This window comes from Neodiprion fabricii, chromosome 5, assembly GCF_021155785.1.
Source record: "Neodiprion fabricii isolate iyNeoFabr1 chromosome 5, iyNeoFabr1.1, whole genome shotgun sequence".
NCBI lineage: Eukaryota > Metazoa > Arthropoda > Insecta > Hymenoptera > Diprionidae > Neodiprion > Neodiprion fabricii.
This window is the reverse complement of record NC_060243.1, coordinates 30,671,672-30,695,996: the sequence shown is the minus strand read 5'-3', so window position 1 is coordinate 30,695,996 and position 24,325 is coordinate 30,671,672. Positions and strand designations below refer to the sequence as shown.

The window sequence follows — 24,325 nt, the reverse complement described above, 5'->3', positions numbered from 1 at the left end:
AAAATTAAGAAAATATAATAATATTATAGGAACAAAGAGATACGGGAAATTAAGAACAAATAATTTTTTAATGGGAATATAATAATGCGATGTACAGTATTGTTTTTTTTCTTTCGACTGATTTTCAAATATCTTTACAGCGTCTCGCGTATTATAGGTATAAACCAATTTCTTGATTTCTATAATTCCGCAGCAGTCTTAGATATACCTATTATGCATATACTTTAATATACGTATTATGTAATAACTAAATAATTCACTGTATGTCATGTGGACGTTCGACTTTGTTGTATTTAAATTTGGCTGTTCTATGGGATAAATGATAAGTATAATTACGAGGGTGAAGAATAATTCAACTATTAGGAAGGATCATACAAAGAAAATGACATGTACAAATGGGATAAGATTATGCAATATTTAGGTTCGCGCTAAATATACATTTACAATTTCGCTGGTGTATATGCGTTGGTGATTTTGAAGAAGAAAAAGAACAAAAAACTAAAACCCAGAATATTTATTCCAAGTTTAGATATTCGGTCGTGGATACTAATTGATCAAATAATACATAATATGTCTTAAGTGAATATTAACATGCAATTAACTTCTGTTTCCCTTAGCAAAAAACTTTGAAAAATAATCTGTTTCCGGATTCTGCTGTGTTAAAACAGTGTTTTATGATATACGAAGAAAGTGAAAAATAACGCGAACACGAGCCCGTCATGCCAAATAAAATCTTACCTCTATTTCCTATTCAGTTTCAATACACGTATCTACTGATGATAAGACTAAAAGCGTCATGTGAAAGTTGGAAAGGTTTCATTTCCTGCACGTGTCTTTTTTCCGGTAGTTGAGCAGATGAGTAAATTTGAATGTTTGTTATTAAAAGAAATTTTCGTTTAATTTTAGCTTTTCACGTATATTTGGCTTAGATTTTTTTAATCAGACTAAAGACCTGACGATGAGCAAAAAAAAGTCTCGGACAGAACGAGTAGCCAGTCACGTAATTTTAAACACGAGAAAATGAATTTTTTGTAGAACTGAAAAAATTGCGCAAACTCACCATAAGCCCTGCTTGTAACATTAAATTCGTGGTCATTACAAATGATCGTAAGTAATGATTTAGGCTTTGAGTAATACTAAATTCTACGACAGAGTATTCGATGGTAGATCTATCATTCCGCACATTTAGTATTAAAGCAAAGCAAAACTATTGGTTCGCCTCACCGACTATAAATTACGTAGATCAAATCATTTTGCGAAATACATATAATTATAAGATTTAGTTATCATCGACCAATAGTATACTTATACTGCACAATGGTAGTAACATAGTAATAGTAGTATGTATAATAATACTTATCACAGTAAGAATTTTGAGTGCTGTGTTCGTCACGCTCGTTACTAAACTAAACTAGACTAAGCTAAATATTTAAACTAGACTGAACCATTTCACACGATGCTCCTGTATAAAGTCACTAAAATAAATCCACTATGGTTTTCATATTCACACATTTTCCGAGTCACAATAATGCAGATTTCAGCGTGTCTGCTGCGCATTCTTACAGATACATCAATGTGACCTACTAATAATGGATATAATACATTCTCAATAGCAATCAGAGAGAGAGATTAAAATAGGGGAATATATGTGTATATATATATATATGCGTTTGATCGACATTTGGATGACGAGTGAGAGTATTTACGAGTGAAAAAATTTATGCTTGGGTAGTAAGAATAGAATACATAAATAATGAAATATGGTCTTTGAATATATCGAAGATATATGTAATAGTGAATTATTGAAATAAAGTTCTTTTCTGGGTACACGCAGGTAAAATCTCAGTCCTGGTACAATTGCAGGGATGAGTTTCTCTTTTTATCCCTTGACTCACCACTGAAACAGCGATTTGAAACTGGTACACTTTGAAAGTATATCTTCGAATAACCAAGGTTTTTACCGGGATTTCTTTATGGGAGTATCATAAAAAAAAAATTCAATCATTTGAAGCTTGATTGTAGTCAAGTCAAGACATTGGAAATTGTAGTCTCTAATTATTAAAAAAAAATCTCTCTGCTCCGAACTTCACTGTTTGTAATTAATCTAACTTCGAAGACACATTTTCTGCAGAGTATCCATTTTCAAACTGCGAATACACCCTTTTATTTCAGTAAGATAGGAAGTTTGAAAACGTTAATCTGTTAGAGCACTAAGATGCGTGTTTACGATTCCGTGAGTACCCCTTAATAAAGGTAATTTTATGACCTAGATTACTTAAAAGTTAAAACTTGGCTATTTACTCGAATTTTTTCTACTTATTTTACTGGAGTTCTCTCTAATGTAACTGTATCTCCATGTCATTTGGTATGTGTCACGATAGAGGATTTTTCGCGACAATTCCGATAGGTACTGGTACAATTGTCGATCCTATTGTCTACGGAGTTAAGGAAACACAAGACAAAGAGAAACTAAACAAAAACAAAGTAAAACAGCAATTGACAAGGTATTTCCGTGCTTTCGAGATGTATCTTGGCTGTTTGATAATTCAGTTTCATCTAACGCGGTCCAAAAGAAGAGATGCTGCCAATTCCACATCGTACTCAGTCTGTTTTAATGCTCCTTCGCACTGCGGTCTGTCAGCTAGACCCAGTCTGAAAACAGAAAAATTGTTACCTAGTGGGTGAAGTTGAAAAGGATTCAATTCTTAAGTAGTTTATCTGTATAATTATTCCTATTAGCAACTAAATATATTGTACGTACCTAACAAGAGATTCGATCTTGGCTTGTCGATCTTTGATGATTTGTTTAGCAGCTTGATTCGTGTCCCATCCGGTGGCTTGTAAAGCGGCAAGAACTTCCGTCTGGGCGACGTCCCCAGTTTCCTTTTGTACTTTCATGATTTTACTGGCCCTAAATTCGTCGTTCAAGGACATGACGAGCTGTTGGGAAGCGCCTGTTAGCGGTGGGCTGATTCCTGATGGATAAGCCGAAACGGAAGGTGCGAGCTGAGTATTGATGACAGTCTCGTTTAGCTGAGGCAGCAAAGTTCGCGCCGTCGACAGTTGCTGCGAGGGCATCGTCGGCCCCGCCTGAGAGATTCTCGTCGGTGTAAACTGCATGAGATTCGGACTTCCGGTCTGATTGCCGACCACATTTGAGTTGTGCCTGCCTGGCGAATACTGCGGGTATCCGTTCTGCAGTGGTTTCATAGGGCTGTTCCACGTTGTGGCGGAGTAAGCTGGTGGCGGATTGTAGCTGATAGGCTGTTTCAAACTGAGACTAAAATCGCAGGGATGATCCTGGGCGGGATAAACCCGCGGCAGCGTCTGGTTATAGCGATAACCAGGCTGTGCAGAACCAGCAGCAGCGGCGTGTCCTTGAACATGTGCACTGTCGTGATTTGAGCTCGTCGCTTGGCTGGTGGTACCGCTCGACGACGTCTGGTTGCTGTTGTGATAATTCCTCAATATGTTCTGCTGTACCGTTTTGTTGTACAGAGTGTTGAACTCGCTCTGTGAGAGCTGATCGAGATTGGGGACAGTTTGTTTCAGCTCGGCGTAGACCTGTTCGGATAGTATGGCTCCCGAAGCCGTTGCCGCCGGCCGTGGCAAAGTTGAGGACCTGATCGCGGCGCTCTGCATATTGGAATGTAGGTCATTCTGTGCTTGGCTAACGTTGTGCTGTTCGGCGTTCTGACTGGACAGTTGCAAGTTAACGTTTTGCTGCTGGAAGTAGTTGTGATGATTGGAAGTGAGCAGATTCTGCTGTTGCGGATTGCTTTGATTGGAGTTTGAATGAGTCGGTTGGACAGAATGCGCGTTTTCGAGGTTACTCATTCGCCCGTGATTGAATCCACCGGCCACCGGAACCACCTGAAGCAGATTCGAACCAGCCTGCGAAGTGCCTTGCGCCAATTGTGACTGAGACTGGGTAAAATTTGGCTGTTGAAATTGCTGGGAATGAGTCTGGTGCCAAATCTGTCCAACAATAGCGTCCGTTGTTGCCTCGACCATCTGGGAATGATGACCCAGTTGGCTCCTAGGCCTCTGAACATTGGTGCTCTTTAGTTGCCACGAATTTTGAACTTTGGTAGGCAAGTTGGCCGCGGCAATGCGCTGCTCGCTTTGGGGAGACCTTGGTTTCGCGGACGCCGGTGGGGGCTGGAGAAGAGGAATAGCGGAATTCTCTTCCTTGAGTTTGTTCAGAGAAGCGTATTGCGCGATGGACGTGTTAACCGCGTGACTAGAATTAGTATTTTTGCAGGCCTCTTTTTCGCCCAAGTGTTTTTCAAGCTCAACTAAAAACGCCGGGTCCAATTTTTTGGGAGATGATTGACCTCTCGCATCTATGCTTAACTCGTTCAAACTCTGGGCAAGATCGTGATTCGATTTTGGCTTCGGCGGAGCTTCATAAGGACCGAGAGACGGTGGTGTTGGGGGAGGTGGAACAGCGACGCTGAGACTACGTTCGGCCACATTTGCGTAGGTTTGACTCGTGGCGCCTCGTAGATCCTCGGGCCAGCTGGAGAGACTTGATGGTGTGGGGCTGAGCTTATCGATTTCGCTGTAATAATCACCGTTGGCGCCGTCGCCGTTCTCGGCCGAGTCTACGTTCACATTTAAATTGGTATTTCCGCTTCTGATGTCCTTGTTCAAACTCAAGGAATATTGTTCTATTCCCATGCCAGCGGATTTCGCTTCGTTTTTGAATTGGCTTGCTCCGGCAGTGTCCTCGTCATTCTGAACATTCCCGTAGGTTTGCTGTGTTTTTACTACAGAATGATTTGCCAAATCTGGAGTAACGTGGCTGTAGTATCGAGAGTGTGGCGGATTCATGAACACAAGTGACGTGTCAAACGGATCAGGTTGAGTGGCCTCTACGCCGCCAGGAAAATTAGCATAAGTTCTGGGGTCATCGCTTTGCCAGTATTCTTGCGATTGCTGAGCCGTTGCATCGATTATAGGTTCGTCTAGTATATTGACAACTCTTCTACACGTTGTATCAGGCTGTACTGTGCCGCTCGCATTGGCCAGTTCTTCCGGTGTCAGATCGATCAGTCGTGCCTCTTGATTAACACCGGTAACAACCATGCCGCTATTTTTCGCTGGACTGGATCTCAAGTCATTTTGCAGTTTGGTATAGTTGAATTGTTTTCTAGATCTCGGTGTTCCGTACTGAAATCTTTTTTTTGTCTGACTCTCAACACCCGTTACATCTATAATGTCAGGTGGCTCCATAGGATTCCTTAAGTAGACGTCGTCGATGAAGACGGGACTGGGGTGGAAAATGGAAAAAGAATGTTTGTTTTCTCATTGTTTTTCTTATTATTTCCATAACGAACAATCTCAGTGACAAGATTACTCACTGAATGAACAAATCAAAATAATATCAAATCTCTTACCTGCCCCACGATTTTCCAAACGGCGCACCGTGGCCGGTATGAATGAACGAATTTTCAAGCGGTTTGCTGATGTCTTCGGCTTGTTTCCGTCTCATCGGATCGACGAGGCAGCGTGGGAAGAGGGCGACTTGGAAGGTGCGTTGGTTCTGTCCTTTCCACCAATAATTCTCTGGCCTTCCGTCGATTATGACAATCTGATCGCCTTGTTCGATGGTCATTTTCTCGGTGTCCTCAAAGCGGCTCAGGGCTTTCATGACTGAAGGTACCATTCCGGTCAGGGCCTCTTTCAGAGTGGAAAAAGTCGGTCTCTCCGCGGGATCTCTGGCCCAGCAGCGTAGCATTAGCTGGAACATGGGGGGCGGACAAGCGTCCGGTTCGTGCAACCTTTCTCCTTCCCTGTCGATCTTCCTGAGGATTTCCGAACCGTTTAATCCAATCCATGGTTCCTCGCCGAAAGTCAGCATCTCCCACAAAGTAACGCCAAACATCCAGACATCCGACGCATGACTGAATTGTCTCGCCTTCAGAGACTCTGGCGCACACCATGGAAATGGGACCTTTTTATGCTCTGTCATGACGTAACAATCCTCCTGCTGAGGCAGAGCTCTCATAAGGCCAAAATCGCCGATTTTAACTTTGTCAACGGAGCTCAAGAGCACATTTCGGCAGGCCAGATCACGGTGGAGGAATCGCTTAGTCTCCAAATAGGCCATTCCTGTTGCCACCTGCAACGCGTAGTTGCAAAGAGTGAGGACAGACATATGGCCACACTGCTTGCGCAGATAGTCCAAAAGGGCTCCGAGCGCTGCCAGCTCCGTCACCATCATCATTGGCTGGGATAAAACAACTCCATACAATCTGAAGAAGAGGAAGTAGAAGAAGATAAGGATATCAAATGTTCATGATATTATATTCTGTTCTATTCAGTCTTAACAAAACATCTCCTTTCAAGCAACTTGCTGCAGCTTTACCCGTGATAATATTCTCAAACAAATTCCATAACTCCGTGGGTCTTCAGAATATTTGCGAGAGTTAGATGACTGAGAAAATCAATTTTCTCTTAAACATGCTGCAAACTATACCTGATCAAATTGTGATGATCCAGAGTATGCATGGCTTGAACCTCAGAGACAAAGTCCTCAAAAACACTGGGTTGGGTGAGTGCATCAGCTTTGAGAACCTTGACTGCGACAGGAAGAGTTCTGCCATTGGGAGAGGTCCATTCTCCTCGTCTGACAACACCGAAACTTCCGTCGCCTAATTTTATAGAAAGAGTAACGTCCTTCTCTTGAATGAGGCAAGTTAACGTTGCGGGACTGTCCAGCGTCTGTGATGTTCGTTTACTACTTTTTGTGCTTTTTATCTTCGTTATCAAGCTTTTCTTCCATTGATTTGCTCGACGCTTCTTCACTGCGTCCATTAATCGTCTTATCCCTGGCTTACCCAATCCAATTTTCTCCAGATCTTCCGGCTGCACATAGTCAAAGTGGTGCAGTCGAGTCACCTGAAGATCGTCTCTGATCCGAGTGAAAAATTGCGTCAGCTGAACGTCGTGCAACAGTTCGTGGAGCCACTCAGTTCCTTCTTCGTCAGCCATTGTTTATATTTAGGTAACGCATCTAGAGCATGACGAAATTATATTACAGAATTGTGCGTTTAGACATGTACGATTTTGTGTAGTTAAATTTTTCCTTATTGTAGCGCAGCAATAAAGATTAAAGGTCTAGTTGTTTTACAAACTGCATTATCGACCAAGTGACACACACGTGCGAGTAGATTTCACAAGCTGAATTCTAAATGTTTCAGCTTTTGTGCAAAGGTGAAATCACAGCTAAACTATTCTTGCCGTTATTTTCTAGGGCGTGAGATAGCGCTGGGTAACTGAGGAGGAAAGGCAACGGAGTTGCATACAGTTGAAATTTGTTTGCACGCGAGTAACGGTAGCCATGTTGATTTGATTTTAAAATTCTCCGAATATCGGTGACTAAATGTTCTCCGCCCCTTACCGCAGATGATGAAATATCAATCCTGTTCAGGAAAATGAGAAACTAATGGTTAAATGGTTAGTTAGCAAAGGCTTTTGAACAAAAGAAGATGGAATAGCTCTGTTTCGCAATCAAAAGTTCTGTTTCTTTGACGAGATTTCTCACGGTATTATTTCAATTTGAAAGAGCACTCGCGAAAAACCGAATACGAAATGCTGACCTTGTCTTGTAACAGTAGGTATTCAAACAATATTTACGTGTATTTCACAAGGCATGTCAACGACATGTCACAATGTTCAATCTAACTTTAAATTCACACGTACGTTGAGACGATGAGTGTGCGTGGTTGGCTAAACCACTTACCGCGGGACAAATTTTTCATCGAATCATACGGAAAGTCCGTTCAATCTGTAGCAAAAAAGATGGAAAAGTCCATGTAATAATAATACGGAGGAATCTGACTAATTTCGAATGAAGCCGAGGAATGTGCGGGGATGGAAAAGTATAACATGAAAAAACGTATTGTATAATTAAGACGTTAAAGCATGTATAACGCACAACCACGCGACATATACCTATGCATGCGATTGCGTACATACGAGGGAATGTTTACGACTGCACAACGCCGTCGCAACAGTTGAACGACGAGAGTGACGTTTGCGTGTAAACAGCTCGATGAACAGGCAACACCTCTTTAATCGCAAGACATGTAACAAGTAATGCATAACGATCAGTGGTCATACGATACCCACTCACCTATAGCAATGAATTCGTGAGGTGTAGAGTCGCGCGTGCGGAGGTCGAGTGTCAAGAGGCATGCTAGCAGCAGCCAGGGTAGGGACTTTTTGGCGGCCCTGCGTTTCCTCGAGGGTAATAAAATTGGCAGCGGTATTCCGGGGTGTCGAACAACGACAGGTTGTTCATCCTCGGAGCGTCGATCCAGATACCGAGAGGTCCATAATTAGCGCACAATCTTGCGATTAGCGAATTTCGCCATCGACGCGGAGGAAGTTGTTTTTACGTGTAATGTGTGGCGCGTCTATGAGTTACGAGCGTAGCGTATAACGTAGCAACCGTTCGAGCTACTTTCACCGCACCGATTTTTCCGCAGACGAAGTTCGTCTCCTCAAGTGCAGCATGAACGGCCAAAACGCGACAAAACCGAGCGCTGCTTGCACTCGGCTCTTTGATCACTCCGAGAGCCACCGAGCACCCACGATGCCGTTGCCATTTATCGTTTCTAGCTCTACACAAGAAGCACGCAGCTACGCGTAACTGGCACCGACGTCTCAACCCCAACTATTTCACATCCAACCTCTCGACGACACACGCACGCGGACTTTATTATACATGTAGTCGAATGACCGGCCGTTATCAGCACACAAAGGAAACTTTTTTATCACTCCATTGATTCAAATGTGCGTTAGGGTCAACCGGACATGTGACTATCGCTATAGTATCGTGAGATACAGTGTAGTACGTACGTACGCACACACATACGTGTATACATGCGTCAATGGGCTAGATTACCTTCACGCACAGTTGTCACAGATGGACTCTCTGCTCCGAGGAGCAGCGAAGTCAGACTAACCTAACATTGAAGCAGGTTGTCAAACCATCGCCAAGTTAGCGCCACCTCATAGTTCGATTAGTAGTGCCACTTTGCGGCGTTTTTTGTAACTACGATTTGTGATGCATCGGTAGTTACGTAAGTTACCGCTACGATTTTGTGGCGTTGTCGTCGTTACTTTCTTTTCAAATAGATATCGACTACGGTATTAGAATGTAAGTGGAAGGATCACTTTTTGAGAGATAATTATAGATACTTGAATTGAAATACACTCAAATTATTGGATTTCTAGTTATGCGTTCCCTCATACCTGCGTGATGGTAAACAGAAATGACTGGACAATTCGAAATTCTTCATACCTATATCGAGATTCGAATGAAATCGGTTTGAAAAGGAGAATTCGTTTTGTAACCGAAATAGAATTCTTTTTGAAATCTCGTGTAAATACGAATTAACCATTCCTATGAGTTTTTTTTTAGGTATACATCGTAACGCGAACTTGAATTCTATCAGATTGATTTAAGAAGTGTTTGAGTAACTATAATATAGAAACCATAATATTTTACACGTTCCAAAGAAGTGAGATCTGAGACTTGAAATATGCTCGACGTCACTGCTGTATGCACATAAACAGAATGGATCACAGGAGCGAATATAATTGGAGGTCATCTAGATTCTGAGAAAGAAGGTCAAGGAATAATAGTTGATGCCTACGTATTTACTATTCCAGATATTCATGATTGACCTACTCGTATTTTGTCAGAAAATAGCTCACAAAAGATTTGACAGATTCAATATTCTTCTTTTGCAATATGAGAGAGCAATTGTTTTTTAATAATCGATATACGACAGCTCAATATGAGCGATGCATTCAGCCGACGACAGTAGTTTTGTATGAATTCATCACGAAGTTAATATTACTTCGTGGAGTTCATTTACACCACCCACCAATACACGTTTATCGATTCAATTAAACGGACATACAACTGTTCTGTTACTTGATATTCAGAACTACACAAAGTTGACGCCGCTCTATGTCACCAGTTCAATTTCTGGTTGACAAGACTATATCATATCTTTCTAAACATCGAGAAAAGTGCAGGCTTATCAAAACCAGATACTGTTATGTGTTATTTTTCAATCACTCGGAGTCAATTCCAGTTTTAAAGATTGTCGCTGAATAAATCTGAAAAAAATTTAATGAAAATTTGGAAATAAATCATATATGTAAGATGGAAAAAGTAGTCTCACATAACGATAATACTTAAAAAAATTTCGGATGCGATTGGTCAGAGTATACCAACTCCTAGGATTTCAAAATTCTTTCATTTGAAATTGATCCAAAGATATTGTTTACCGATTGATGGCCTAAAAGTCGAAAAACACGCAAAAGTGGTACAGAATATAAACCGCGCAGTACCTCATTCTACTATTTGCTCCAATTTTTTCCTTTACCTAATATTGCGTGACATTTTTCTAAAAGTATTTACTGAGGTATCGTTTCCATGTAAAATAATAAAGACATATGGACTAACCTTCGTGTATTTTTAAACTAATAAGTACAATTGGTCAAGACTACTGCGTCTTTGACTGATTGCGAGAAAAAGTTTTATATCGTGATTCCACTCACAAGTCTTTACCATCTCCAAAATAATATGATTTTGCGGTTTAGAATATAGACATGAGTACACTGTTGTAATATGCCTAATAAAGTGAGCAATTTATTAATATTTGTATTAAATATTATATATATAAGTGAAAATTTCTACAACTTCGGTCATTTTTGTACTTTTTCGTACAAAATTGTAAATATATTTTTTTATAGAAAATATTAGATATTTATAATTTCCTGTACAAAATTAAAGAATATTGTAGATTTTTTTCGATAATACAATGAATTTTTATGAAAATTCACATTTATTTACGAACAACTATGCATGTTTACAATTTTGAACGAAAAACTTGCTCGGTCCGATTTTCCTTAAAAATTCTCAGAAATTTCTAGAAATCATTTTCACAAGGGCTGTTAGGCTACATTATAAAAAATAGTAGTGCAGCTGGTGCAGACGATTGTAAACAAGTATTGCATTTCAAGAACAGTGTTTTAACCACATCAAACTGCAGTTTGGACAATTCTTGTTACTAGCAGATATCTAGAAGATATTACTAGCACTGTAATCACGTGCTGTTCATTAGCAAAATATCTTTCAAAATGCTGTTATTTCTCTTGAAAGAGAGGATTATACAGGTGCAGCCATGCTCGGTCTTCACGCGCAATACCCAGTCAATCACGACACTCATCAAATCACTGCTCACCCGAGTAAAAGGATTAATGGATCGGTAAAAACATTTACCTCGGTAAGTTAAAAATTAATTGAAGACCTGACAATTTCAACATAATTTATTACAATCAAAGAGAATCATTCTGCAATATTAGCCACGGAATTTAGGAAAAATGAGGGTACCCATTCCAACAGAGAAATTTGACAAACAGTTCAAAGCGCAGATTTTACCTTTTCAAATGAACAGTAGAGGATGCATGTTCAAATCTATGTCAAGTTACGTGGGGGTATTTGAAATTACACAATTTCAGACATCGCCCTGCAGGCCTGTAGTACAACCCTGATTGTGAGAGACGCAGTGGGCTTTAATCCTTCGGGTCGAACTGGAAGCATTAAAAAATTCCCAACGCATCAACCCCTTTCGAGGATTTGGTCGTGAGTGATAGGGCGAGGTGCGTCGATCTGCATCGCAGCCTGTGATAGATAGACTCGTCGGTGACGATCCTCGGGGGGTCCCGGCAGAGCGCAGGCGTGTTATCGACCTGCGGAGTGTCAGCCTAGATGCAGGATACTGGATTACTGGGGCCGACGAATAGCCTCGGGGCTGGATCGCGCCGTACCGTGAAGGTGCGGCAAGGCGCGGCGCGGCGCGGAGAGGCAAGGCGAGGCACGCGTGACACGGAACGTCGAACGCGCAACAAGCCGTCCGATACGACAAACCGTTTCGCGGCGTCTCGTCGTCTCGAATCAGTCCGTCCCGACGCCCGCCGCCGTCGGTATATCGCCGTCGATCGCCTCGCGCCTCGACGTCTGCACCTGCAGGTGCAGCAACCAGGAAGCCGCGGATCGACTCGAGGAGGACCGGGGATCACCTGACGTCCATGAAATCCCTCCGAGACCGTCGCTAGCGGCTCCGCTCTACGCGTCGTCATTGCTTCAACCCTCGCGCCGAATACCCCGGCTCCTCACCCAGAAATCGAGTCCTACGCAACGGGGGGGCCGCCCTTCGCCCCCCCGAAGATGGGACCGATCCTCCATGAGCGCTGAGCCGGCGGTCCCTTGGCTTCCGACTTCTTTCGCGCACCCCCGCCCCCACCCCAACCCTCGCCGTCGCCCCCACCTCCGATCCCCGCCGGGTGCAACACGTAACCATCGGATTTTCAAGGCCACGTATGGAGTTTGCCCGACGATTACTGAAATGCAGGCTATTCCGCGAAGCTTTTATACCGAATTTAAACCGTGCGGTTTTACCGCATCTTTGCAAAGGACGGAAGTTTCTCGCACTCATGCAGCGGAAGGTGATCGTGATACCGCAACACGTGAGCCATTGACTGAGAAAGAAATTTACAGCGAGGTCCCAATCTACATACCGACCAGTGATTCTGTACTCTGTGGTAATTGGCGGGAAATTTGAAAATTTCTTTTGTTGGCTCGGTGTTTTCAACGGATACGTGACTCGACGGATTCTGTGTATCGTTGTTCGAATTGACCAATCAGGTTTTGGCGAACGTGGTTTTTTAAGGTGACCGTTATCTCGAAGCATTTATCCGTGGGTAATAGTAGTCGTTTTCCCTCTATAATTTCTGCGTAGTTTTCGTTTCGGCTTCTTTGCGAGTTCTCCTCGTTATTTTCGGAGACAGCCGAGAGTCGGGAGAGCTGGGCTTCCGAGTGATCAGAGGCGATGTGCTAACGCTCCGTTGCACGCAGCGCGCTCAACTAGCCCCTCGTAGATAAACTGGTCCAGCGAAGCGTACAGCGGCGGCGGTTCGGAGCTGAAACGCGGAATCGGCGGGGCGAGGGCGAGAGGGTGAGAGGGTGAGAGGGTGAGAGGGCGAGGGCGAGGTGGTAGGGAAAACCCGAGGGCGCTGCGACGGCGTTGCGTCCCCACCGGCCCCGTGGATCCGCGGACCAAAGTCTCGCTTTCCCGCCTAGTTCAGAAGTGCGCCTTCCGAGAATCGTGCCGCGGCGAGCCGACATGAAGACTGACGGCAACAACGGCTACCTCAGGACCAACGTCGTCCCCGAGGACAGCGAGCTCCTTCCAGCTTCCGTCGGACACCAGGGACCGGCTTCCGGTGTACCGCTTCAGGTGGGATTACGACCAATCGTCTCTAAAATATCCACGTGACCGAAGAGCTGTTACAACACGTAATTAAGAGTGTCGACTCGGCGTAGAATCGAGGGTTTTACGCATGTAGGACAGGGAGCTTTTTTAGACACAAAAAGACGCGCAAACAATTGTTTTTTCTTGGAATTCGGCCAGAAAATGGATTCATATTTTTGGATCCTAGAACTGTTTCAACAACTTGTGTTTTTGTTTGTTGCCCATTTATCTATTTTTGAAAATAATATCTTGACCAGTTCGACATTATTGGATTCCGAATCATTGCGGATAAATTTTATTTCCTGAAGTTGATAGAAAATTTCTACTAAAATGGGTATAGTTTCAATTATAACAGTTCAAATATCGTTGATATTACAAGTAACTGTTTAGTGTAATTTTACGGATATTGCAAAACTAAATCTGGACGTTACCATTTTACTAACTCTTTTCAGTCAAATAAGACCTTGACATCAATTTATTGTTGAACCATCAAATTGCCATGCAACAGTTACAAGAAAGTACAGTTCGAGTGACATTAATGAAAAAGAATAGTATCGCATACTAAATTTTCTGGTTACAATGATAAAACCTATTTTCATTTTGTACTCAATCCTGCATTTTTCAGTAATATGGTAATGACCTGAAAATAGTTACGGACGATATAATGAGCAAAACTATAAATTTCTCTTTCGGTGAACCGTCGAGAAGTCCGACGACGTCACTCAATTTTGCTGCAGAGGTCTACGTTATACAAAAGCAAAAATCAATCTCTAACCACAGATTTCGCTATTGGCTTGAGTTTGAACCGTTAAATAGCAATTATATATTTTCTTTGCATCGCAATTACGAGTGACCAAGTGATTTCGGTATGATCGGGCAACCAACTACACTTGTAGGCTTGGCGAATTCAGAAATTCAGTATCGCAGATAGTCTTATAAGCGAATTATATATAGCTGCCGTTTGAAGGTCCGCGCCAAAATTTTTCTTACAGTTCACGGTCAGACGAAACGATTTTGTTCCTTGATCTTTGTCCCTAGCGTTTTTAATTTCCAGTGAGGTTGAACTTAGTAACGTTACTGTAACGTTGCATGTTTAGGAAACATTGTCCGTACCTTGGCACCATTAGGATTGCCTGAAATTTTTAGTCAAGCATAGTAAACAACACATAGTCATAACTTGATAAGCCAACTTCTCCAAAGTAATTCTAAAATTGTATAATAATGAAAATTTTTCTCATGTCTCGTTCCGTTAACGCTGCTAACCTTCAACCTCGTAATTTATCCAGGTGACAATCGGCCCTCGAGGAGTCGCAGCAGCCAGCATAACTCATCACGGTGGAAGCAATCTTCAGGGTTCGATTGGCGGCGGTGGAGTTCCAAGAGGAAGAAGTCATGTGTCCTTGAACAGGCAGCGACTGCTCGGTGTGTTGGCCTTCACTCTCGTCGCAAGTTGCTTGCTCACTCTTCTGCTCCTCGGTCTGAATACGTCGCGTGAATGCGATCAGGAAATAGGTGAGCTTCGCACAATTTGGAAAAAGGCCATACTTATTACCCTGAGTGAGCGTTACGTGAGCACACACAGAGAAATCTAGTTTCGGTTACTACACAGTCCGTAACTATCTTCATTTTTTATTATGAACGAAGAATATGGTTCTGGGTAAGAAATGAAAACCGGATTTACAGCTGTAACCAGACAATCTGGTATTTGTTGCACTATTCTCTTTGATCATTGGTATTTCTTGGTACATTTTTGAATAAATTGATGTCGAGGTCTCATTTCAGTGAAAAAATATGGAAAAACTAAAAGTACAGATTTAACTTAACGATAACCAGAAAATATGGGTATTGACAACTATTACAATGACGCTTGGTAGTTACTTATATCAAGCCTTTTTGCTAATTCGAACAATATTCAAAGCGTTTACTGTCAAAATTTATGTAACTAGATTTTTCTAGTAACTATAACCAATGAAGTTATTTTGCCTGTTTTTCGGCCTTCTGTAGCCGTACCATTTCTGCTCGAGTTCCCCAATGTTAGACGTGATTTGATATTGTAGAGAAGGGAGCGAAGGAGAGTGACGGAAGGAAAAGGGACCGAGCTTAGATAGTTTTTAACTAAACAGCAGAGCGTTTTTTCCCAGCCGTGACGCGATATTCCCACAGAGACAAAGGAAACTTGGTAGAATTTACATTTCCCCTAGCGGTAGAGAGTGTTAGGCACATGTCTCGGTATCTCGTTCTCTTTTCTATCTAGCCGTCAGGCCGGTGGAAACTTTGAATCAAGTTTTCTCGAGTACATGTACAACTCTCGGCTAACTTTTCTCATTCCCAACTCGGCAGAAAGTTATACGTCCACTCGGGCAACCGGCAACGGTAGCTAGATTCTGTACAGTTTCGAGCCCCCGCCCGCCATTTCCCCAGAATTACAGAACTATAGATTTCCTTTCAATGTGGTATAAGACTTTCCGGAGCTAAAAAAAGAAAGAAAAATACTCTCACTTTCAAAATGGAGTCCTTGACAGTAGGCGAAAGTCGAAATTAATATTTTACACGGACGAAAAATATCGATCGAATTTAGCGGGGCATAAAATGAACAAGCTAATAAGGTTTAACTACGGTATTACCGAGTTGAGTAAAAACTTTTGAATTAGTTGAAAGGGCTTAGAGTGGATTGTAGGCTTTTCATTTTATCGGAGCTCGGAAGTTTGTTATAAGAGTTTGAAGATCAAGTGGAGTTAATTAATTTTTCTACCGAATATTTACTCCGCCTAACTAGCGAATTTTCCCTGTTTCGCACTTCCCTCTGCTTTGGCGTGGGCACTTAATTAAATAATTACTTAATTTTCCGGGCAGCGGTGGCTGCGGGGTGTAAGGGTGGAGCGGTATAAATTATCCTTGATAAACTTGTGACGAGTTGGACAACTGAAAATATACACACCTTATACCTGTACCTCTACCTGCGGAAATATACATACATGCCAACCACGAGTAACAACTGTCGTTTCCAAGCGCGCCTGTCGCTTTTACATGATACAATTAGCCATTGTCGTAACGATGAGCTTCGCGAAGCGAGTAAATTCCAGTAAATTCTCCCCCTGATTATAGCGGTACAAAATTTCAAGTTGATGTAACATGCAAAGAAAATCAATACATTGGTTTTTGTTAATTTTTTTTTTTCTTCTTTTCTCTTTTAAAGGGAATGTATCAAAATTCAGGTAATCCGTGTGCACCGCGGTGCCGGTAAAATATCACTGTTCTCTTTTTATGCAGCGTGTAAATTAATATTCATTCTAATCCACAGTGCCCAAGGTGTGCATGACCGAGGAGTGCGTGCGAACAGGTAAGCAACAGTTGATACCCTCGATCCATAAATTCAAGCATCATAGGTACGACAGAGGCAATTTATTTTCTTATTATCATTGTACGTTATATGAGTTTCAAGCTTAGAACTCGATGAACTCGTTGAGTAGAAATAAGTATTATACTTAAAGTGTATTAAGACATTTTGGGGGTGGGGGGGATTTTTCAACTACAGAAACTTAATAGCATTTTAAAATAATAATCAGTTTAAAATCTCACTCTCGTAGTTTAGTGTGATTAAAGTAAAAACGATTGATCATATAAATCATCCACTACGTGTTTATGCCGTTTATAATGCTGTCGTGTCGTTCTTATCCTACCGTTAATAAATTTTCTATACCGTCCGACAGCCACTGATAATTATATTGCGTAGATCGTAAATTTCGAATCATAAATCGTGAGGCCACACGAATATATCCGTGACTTTGAGGAAGATATTGGCCTCACCTCCAAGTCTTATTTCAGGAATTTTTCGGTTCGGTGCTCAAGGCTGTCGTGGCTGATATCGTTCTAAGATTAGATTAAGAAGATGAGGATTGAAGATTGCGAACCTCGAACAGATCTCTGTGAACAGATCGCGAGCCGCGTCTCGTATAATTGCATCTCCGCGAGCTTTAATAACAGGGCCTCTTATTGCCACTCGCCGCATCGTTACTGCACGGCGTATTAGATTAGCCGAGCCCATCCGCAAGGGCGTTAATATCATCCTCCACCGTTGCAATTACGGGGAGCAGCGCCCGTACCGTTCGTAAATTGTTATTAAATAACGAGATTGAGCAACCGCGCGAGAGAGTTTGAATTAAGAAATTACCCGCCAAAATGAATTGTCACCCCGAAGCTCAAAGCACCGTCCTCGTTTTTCCCCAGCCGCCAGCCTCCTCTCGGCGATGGATCAAACCGCAGCGCCATGCGTGGACTTTTTCCAATACGCCTGCGGCACTTGGAATCGCCTTCACGTCATTCCCGAGGATCGCAGCTCGATAAGCACCTTCGAAGTGCTCGCTGACCAACTCCAGGTCATCCTTAAACGAGTCCTCGAAGAGCCGCCGAACGAGGACGACAACGCCGCAACCCTGAAGGCCAAAATGTTCTACAAGTCCTGCGTCGATATCCGTGGGTGAAATATATCGATAATTATAACGATTTCTCATATAATATTATACCTTAAGAAGATGCTGTACAGTCAGTCCTTACCGACTGAGTAAAATTTCACTTTACGCATCACTGACGCAAAGAAGCTCTGAGTAGCACCATTCTACATGCAGTACCGAATAAAAATATCGCAACAAAGTTTTTTTCACACAATACTAATGCCGGGAAATATATTCCTGCAATCGAATAACCACTAATTGCAGGAATACACATCGTGGTAGGAAACAAGTTTTTTTTAACGATTTTCTTCGGCATCGCATGTAGAATAGCGTCGACTGCGGTATTTTGACATCAGTGATTCGTAGGCTTCGATGATAGTGAAAATAAGTGATATTCGACTCGGTCGGTAAAGACTGATTGTAGCATACTCTTAATGCGTGAGGTAAACATTTTTTATACGACTTTCCCCAGCTCGAATACGAGAGATCGGTGATGCTCCGCTCAGGACGACCCTTCGGGGACTCGGGGGGTGGCCGGCAGTCGAGGGTGCCTCCTGGATCCCTCCGCCGTATCCGGTCGAGGTCCTGTTGGGCCGCCTTCGTGGCGAGTACAACGAGGGAGTGCTTCTGGAGCAGTGGGTCGGACCCGACGACAAGAACTCCTCCGCGAACATCCTCCAGGTGCGCCACCAAAGTAAGACCTTAGTCGATGACCTAAGGTTTCAGCTGATCGGCCGCCCTTCGCAGACTCCTCCAGTTCTCATATAAACGTTCAATTTTTAACTTCTGATACCTAGAATAATTACGGTTGCGCCGAGGCCACTTTATCGATATTAATGGGAATCACGACTCTTGTGCGATTTGATACATTTGCTTGTACGCATTATCATTTGGGTATAAATTTGAATTAAAATAGCCGCAGTACCTAGTGACCGTCGCACTTTGGGCTGAACTCTGACCTCTGAATCAATGTCTCTGGATAGGTGCCTGCAGGCCTAGGTAATATTTGAAATGGTTTCACTTTAAATATCGCTTACCTGAAATCCAAAACGTTATGTCGCATGTTCCCGATGAACGAAATCTTTAGAAATATTTTCAACTTTATATTTCAAATGGATTTATTCAGCCCTGAGATCTGCAGGTGCATCTTGGAGTTGTCCCCATGTCTAGAATGAAATATCACAGGAATGGGTAGACAGTGTAGGCATTCTTTCAGCTGGATCAGATGCAGCTGGCTCTTCCAAGCCGCGACTATTACTTGAAGGCCAGCAGCCAGGCTGAGCTGAAGGCCTACCACCGTTACATGACGAACGTCGCAATCCTCCTCGGAGCGAATCCAGAGACTGCGGCGGCAGAATTCGACCAAGTAATCGTCCTCGAGAAGCAGCTTGCTAACGTAAGAAACGGCATGGGGATTCGCTTGTAAAGAAACCTTCAAGGAGAAGAGAAAAGAATAATATGTAACGTTATTTCCTGTCCACACAGGCGTCGCTTCCGGAAGCTGACAGACACGATACCTCCGCAATTTATCGAAAGCTGACTCTCCGCCAGCTCCAAGAGGAAGTCCCTCAGCTGAACTGGCATGTCTATCTAACGGCCTTTCTGACCGCTCCGATAACGGAGGATGAGCCCGTCGTTACGTACGCGATGCCCTACTTCGTCCAGATGGGCCGCATCCTTGAAAACACCGACCAGAGGTCTGCAGTTGTCGAATCAACAGTTGATCAAGAGCCTTGTCTAACAATTGTTTTCTCTAACGCGTAACTTCCTACGTTCAGGACCCTCCACAACTATGTCCTTTGGCGCCTGGTCATGTCGATAATGCCGCACATGATCGACGACTACCAACAGAAGCGAGTAGAGTTTCGTAAAATCCTCCTGGGAATCCTGAGCGAGCGGAACCGCTGGTCTCAGTGCGTTGAATGGACAAACAAGAAGCTGGGTATGGCAGTTGGCGCACTATTCATCCGGGACAACTTCAACCACGAGAGCAAGGTGGGATGGAGAATGGTCGGATAGAAGTTCGGATAGTAAAAGTTTGCAAACAACACGCGTCTTTTGCAGGAGACCGCGCTGGAGATGATTCACACTATCAGAGAGGCCTTCAACGAACTTCTGGCTGAGAATCATTGGATGGACGACGAGACGAGGGCCGTGGCGAAGAGCAAGGCCGATTCGATGAACGAGCGTATCGGGTATCCAGAGTTCCTCAAGGACTCGGTTGAGCTTTCGAAGGAATACGTCATGGTGAGAATTTGTTGTACAAAGTGCGGTTCGTTGATCGTCCAAGTCCGATTATATTATACTTCTACGAACGTTGCAGCTCAACATCACGGACCATCGTTTCCTTGAGAACATACTGGCGGTTCTGAAGTACGACGCGTACCACAATCTACAGAAGTTGAGGCAGCCGGTAGACAAGGACAAATGGTCGACCGAACCGGCGGTTGTCAACGCTTTCTACAACCCCAACAAAAACGACATAGGTTTGTAGATACATGAAAGGTGTATAACATATATTCACTTAGAGGTATTATTATGATCAATAATATTGCGTGTTTACTTGCACGCGTATGATGTTACAGTATTTCCCGCGGGTATACTACAGCCGTTATTCTATTCGCAACACTTTCCCAAGTCCCTAAATTACGGCGGTATCGGTGTCGTCATCGGGCACGAGATCACCCACGGTTTCGACGACAAGGGGCGCCAGTTCGACAAGGACGGTAACATGATGCAGTGGTGGAACAACGCCACTATCAGGGCATTTCGCGAACGCGCGCAGTGTATAGTTGACCAGTATTCCCGCTACAGACTTCAGGAAATTGACCTTTACGTAAACGGCCGGATGACTCAGGGCGAGAACATCGCCGATAACGGTGGTCTCAAGCAGTCCTTTAGGGTAAATATTTCTCGCAGGGTAGACATGTCGATTTTGAACACCTTGGTGTACCGTATATGGCCATCGATTCATCCATTTTTGGCGATATACGTTACATGTAACGTAGGGTGATCCTTGAAAAGGTAATTTTTGAATTTCGACCGGATCACCGTCTAAATCGGCGTCACATGATTAAAAACTAATCATCAACACTTTTAGGGGCAGATGAAATCTACCGAACGGATTTAGATGAAATTTGGTAAAGGGGAGTTTTTTTTGATCGGTGATTAGTAATCTCAACTCAGAAATTGAACATTTAAACTGGCAGATCCAATATGGTGAACCAAAACGTAGGGTAAGGCTACGGGTCTAGAGTTGAGATAGAAATCTGAAAAATGAGGGAATTATTTTTGAATTACGTGGAGCCGACTTGGTGGACGAACCGGTCGAAATTCAAAAATTACTTTTTCAAATAATCGAGTGTTGAAAAGTTCCATTTAATATTTACCGTAAGACATGTGTTTTCTGATCAATCCAATAACTCGATCCATTTGCAGCATCAGAAGCAATCGAATTAGCCACAAAAATACAGTCAATCACTGATGACGTAATAAAATGAGATTTGTTCAAAAAGTTTGAACGTTTAACGTATAATATTCTCGACTTCTTTACGCTCGAAAATATTTTTCCCAACCGTCGAAACTAATCTCTCCATTCTGCAATCCATTCTCTGACAATAATGAACATTCATTTTGCAGGCTTACAAAAAGTGGGTTTCCATTCACGGAGAGGAGCCGCTGTTGCCAGGTGTGAATTTGACGCACGATCAGCTGTTCTTTTTGAATTATGCCCAGATTTGGTGCGGCTCGATGCGCCCGGAGGACGCATTGACAAAGATCCGTAGCAGCGTGCATTCGCCGGGTCCGGTGCGGGTTTTGGGCCCACTTTCTAACAGCCAGGATTTTGCGCGTGCCTTCAACTGCTCACCGGGCTCGCCGATGAACCCGACTCACAAATGCAGCGTCTGGTGAGCGGGACGCTAAACTGCAGGAATGAGTTGCAAACGTATTTTGAAAAACGTGGACGCGCTGCTGATCCTTATAATTCGCATCGCGGAGCGTACAAAAAAAACCGATTCTGTACGGTGAGAAATGGCGAATGATAAAAAAAAAAATTTCCACACTGAAGGGGCGGATGAAAGATATACATACCTTAACAAAATCTGGAGAAGAATGACCAGTGTGACGTATTGAATAACAGACGCCCAAAGTCTAGTCCAAAGTAATTGTTTCATTGTCTTTTGTCACTGTGAATTACTTTCATCTTCTCTGGTTTTCTTTTGGACTAGTCAATTGGGTGATCGTGTGTAAATAACATGGATCTTCGAAAGCTCCGTTAGTCCGATAATGGAGGGACAGTGATAAAAAAAAAAAAGGAAGACCGTCTATCTGTAAAATTACACATAAGTTACCGGCCATTCTTTGTCAATTTAATAATACAACTTTTCAATCATCACTCGGTGAATTTCGATTCACAACCAGTACTCTTTCCTTAAAATTGGTCTGGCTGGAGAGATCGGTAGATATAACGTATTGCCGAATGTATAATAAGAAAAAAAGCTGTTCAACGTGACAGATTTTTTTTTTTACTACGGCAAAGATTTACGAATATTTATGTACTTATATTGATATGATGTATGCTAATGCCACCAAATAATCATTTGATGATCTCAGCTATATAATTTTATACTTTGCTTGTGTTTCAGTCGAGTGATTGTAATCATTATACACGGATTGTCCACCATTTCTTTCTTCACCTGTAATTACAAGTTATGTATTCGTATAATCATATTCGTTATTGCGATATTCCATACGGTTATCTTACTTGCTGCAATTGGAACAGAACGAAGAACTACGCGACACTTCGTGGATATGGATAATTGAATCGTAACTTTTTTACAATTGATTCGATTCCCGCATTGTATATTTATGTGTAAATATATGTAGCCGTACGTTCCGTACCCATAGTGCATAAAGTCTACCTTATAAAATTTAATTTCACGTACTAGGATACGTAATATGATAACGATGATATATTTCATTGGATATTTTTATGAAGCCTAACTTGTAAACTAATATACATAAATGTATATTCAAAAACTGCACTTACGGCTGTAAAAAAATTCGTAGCATTGAATTGTTCAAGCGCATGATATCTTTCACAATCAACTTGCCTACATCCGTAAAAATCCTGACAATATTTCAACAATTTGTTCCCTAAACACTGAACCGTCTCACGAAACCTTGGCAATATCATTCCGTGTCTTTTACCAGGTTTTCGGACCCTGCGTAAAAAAGGAACATAAAAAAAAAAAAAAAATATTGATTAAAACGTTATATAATCACTGATTGCACAAAGCGGTGAATTTTATCTTCCTACAGCAGAGATACTTACCTGTCAGATGTACATTGTGCTTGATTCGATCGAGGAGATTTTATTTTTTGGGGAACGTGGGAATTTAAAATATACGTATAAACCTGTGCGATGTGTAAAATATGTATGTACATGACATACATATACGGCATACGCAGAGAGATATATGCATATGAAGAATGCCCGTTGGCAATGTGTATTTGTTGAAAGATTTAATCTAATATTGGAACATATCATCCATACATGGCATGGTTCATGCTGATCTTGCGTTTTGTGTAATATAAAAAAAAAAAAAGGAAAAAAAAAACATGGTGGAAATAAAAATAATATACAACAGACAATAGGATTCGTTTCACCTTATGTGTACGTATGTATACGCGTAGTGTACCTACATCTTCACCGCACGCTGCAACCTACATTAATATCCATATAAAAATGTGATTTAGTCAAAAATTTGTACATATTGCACGGTCCAATAAGAATTAATTAATTAATTAATTATTAACAATTAAGATTAATAATGTTATTAATAATAATTAATAATAATAATGATAATATAACATGAGGAGAGTAACTTGGTCAACTACGTCACTTAAATACACGAAATAAAAAATCATCATAATAACGTATCATGCATAATAATAATAATAACAACAACAATAATAATAATGATAATGATAATGATAATAAAAAATAAAAATAATAATATTAATCGTAATAATACAGTCAGAGCAGCTTATTGTACTCCTTTTCGTTAAATGGGTCATATTGGTCAAAGCGATAGGGTCTTATCTACAGCCGTTGATGGAACGCGCAGCGGGCATGGCTAATGCTTAAGCCAACCTCTGTTTATAATGTACAGAGACAGAAATTGGCTTTCGAATATTTACGTATGTAAGTCTCATTGTCAGCAAGTGTGTGACCGAATTGTGTTGAAATAATTATATTTTCTGTGACGTTACACGGTGGAGCTAAATTGTGGGACATAACGTGGATGTTGTTGTTATTAGGGTTTGTTTCTTCTCCTTATTCATCTTTTCATTCTAACCGAAACTTGCGCGAAGTCATCATCTCGAACGTACAATTTGTTTTTTTTTTTTTTTTTTTTTCGTCCAGCTGATCATTCAATTCACATAATCGTATTCGCCCTAATTTCGGTCAACGGAAACGAATGTCAATCGTCGAGATTAGATTAGACGGTTTATTTCACTTTGCGC

General features: G+C 42.0%; 2 protein-coding genes across 3 annotated transcripts; one reads left to right on the top strand and one right to left on the bottom strand.

Annotated features, from left to right (window-relative positions):
- Positions 1-49: 49 nt before the first annotated feature.
- Positions 50-17,603, bottom strand: LOC124183039 (activated Cdc42 kinase Ack). 2 transcript variants are annotated; one of them, XM_046571012.1, is made up of 5 exons: positions 17,515-17,603; positions 6,485-7,021; positions 5,403-6,260; positions 2,762-5,275; positions 50-2,652 (listed from the first exon to the last, which is right to left on the bottom strand). In XM_046571012.1, exons 2-5 carry the CDS (start codon positions 6,997-6,999, stop codon positions 2,553-2,555), a joined length of 3,987 nt encoding a protein of 1,328 aa, XP_046426968.1. In that variant the 5' UTR covers positions 7,000-7,021; positions 17,515-17,603; the 3' UTR covers positions 50-2,552. The 2 variants fall into 2 exon arrangements, with proteins under 2 accessions (XP_046426968.1, XP_046426967.1); XM_046571011.1 differs by lacking the exon at positions 17,515-17,603 and adding an exon at positions 8,144-8,977.
- Positions 11,751-23,705, top strand: LOC124183040 (neprilysin-1). Its single transcript, XM_046571013.1, has 12 exons — positions 11,751-13,328; positions 14,630-14,855; positions 16,645-16,683; positions 17,571-17,816; positions 18,267-18,475; positions 19,011-19,190; positions 19,280-19,491; positions 19,573-19,789; positions 19,859-20,041; positions 20,118-20,280; positions 20,380-20,696; positions 21,434-23,705. Exons 1-12 carry the CDS (start codon positions 13,215-13,217, stop codon positions 21,704-21,706), a joined length of 2,379 nt encoding a protein of 792 aa, XP_046426969.1. The 5' UTR covers positions 11,751-13,214; the 3' UTR covers positions 21,707-23,705.
- Positions 23,706-24,325: the final 620 nt, after the last annotated feature.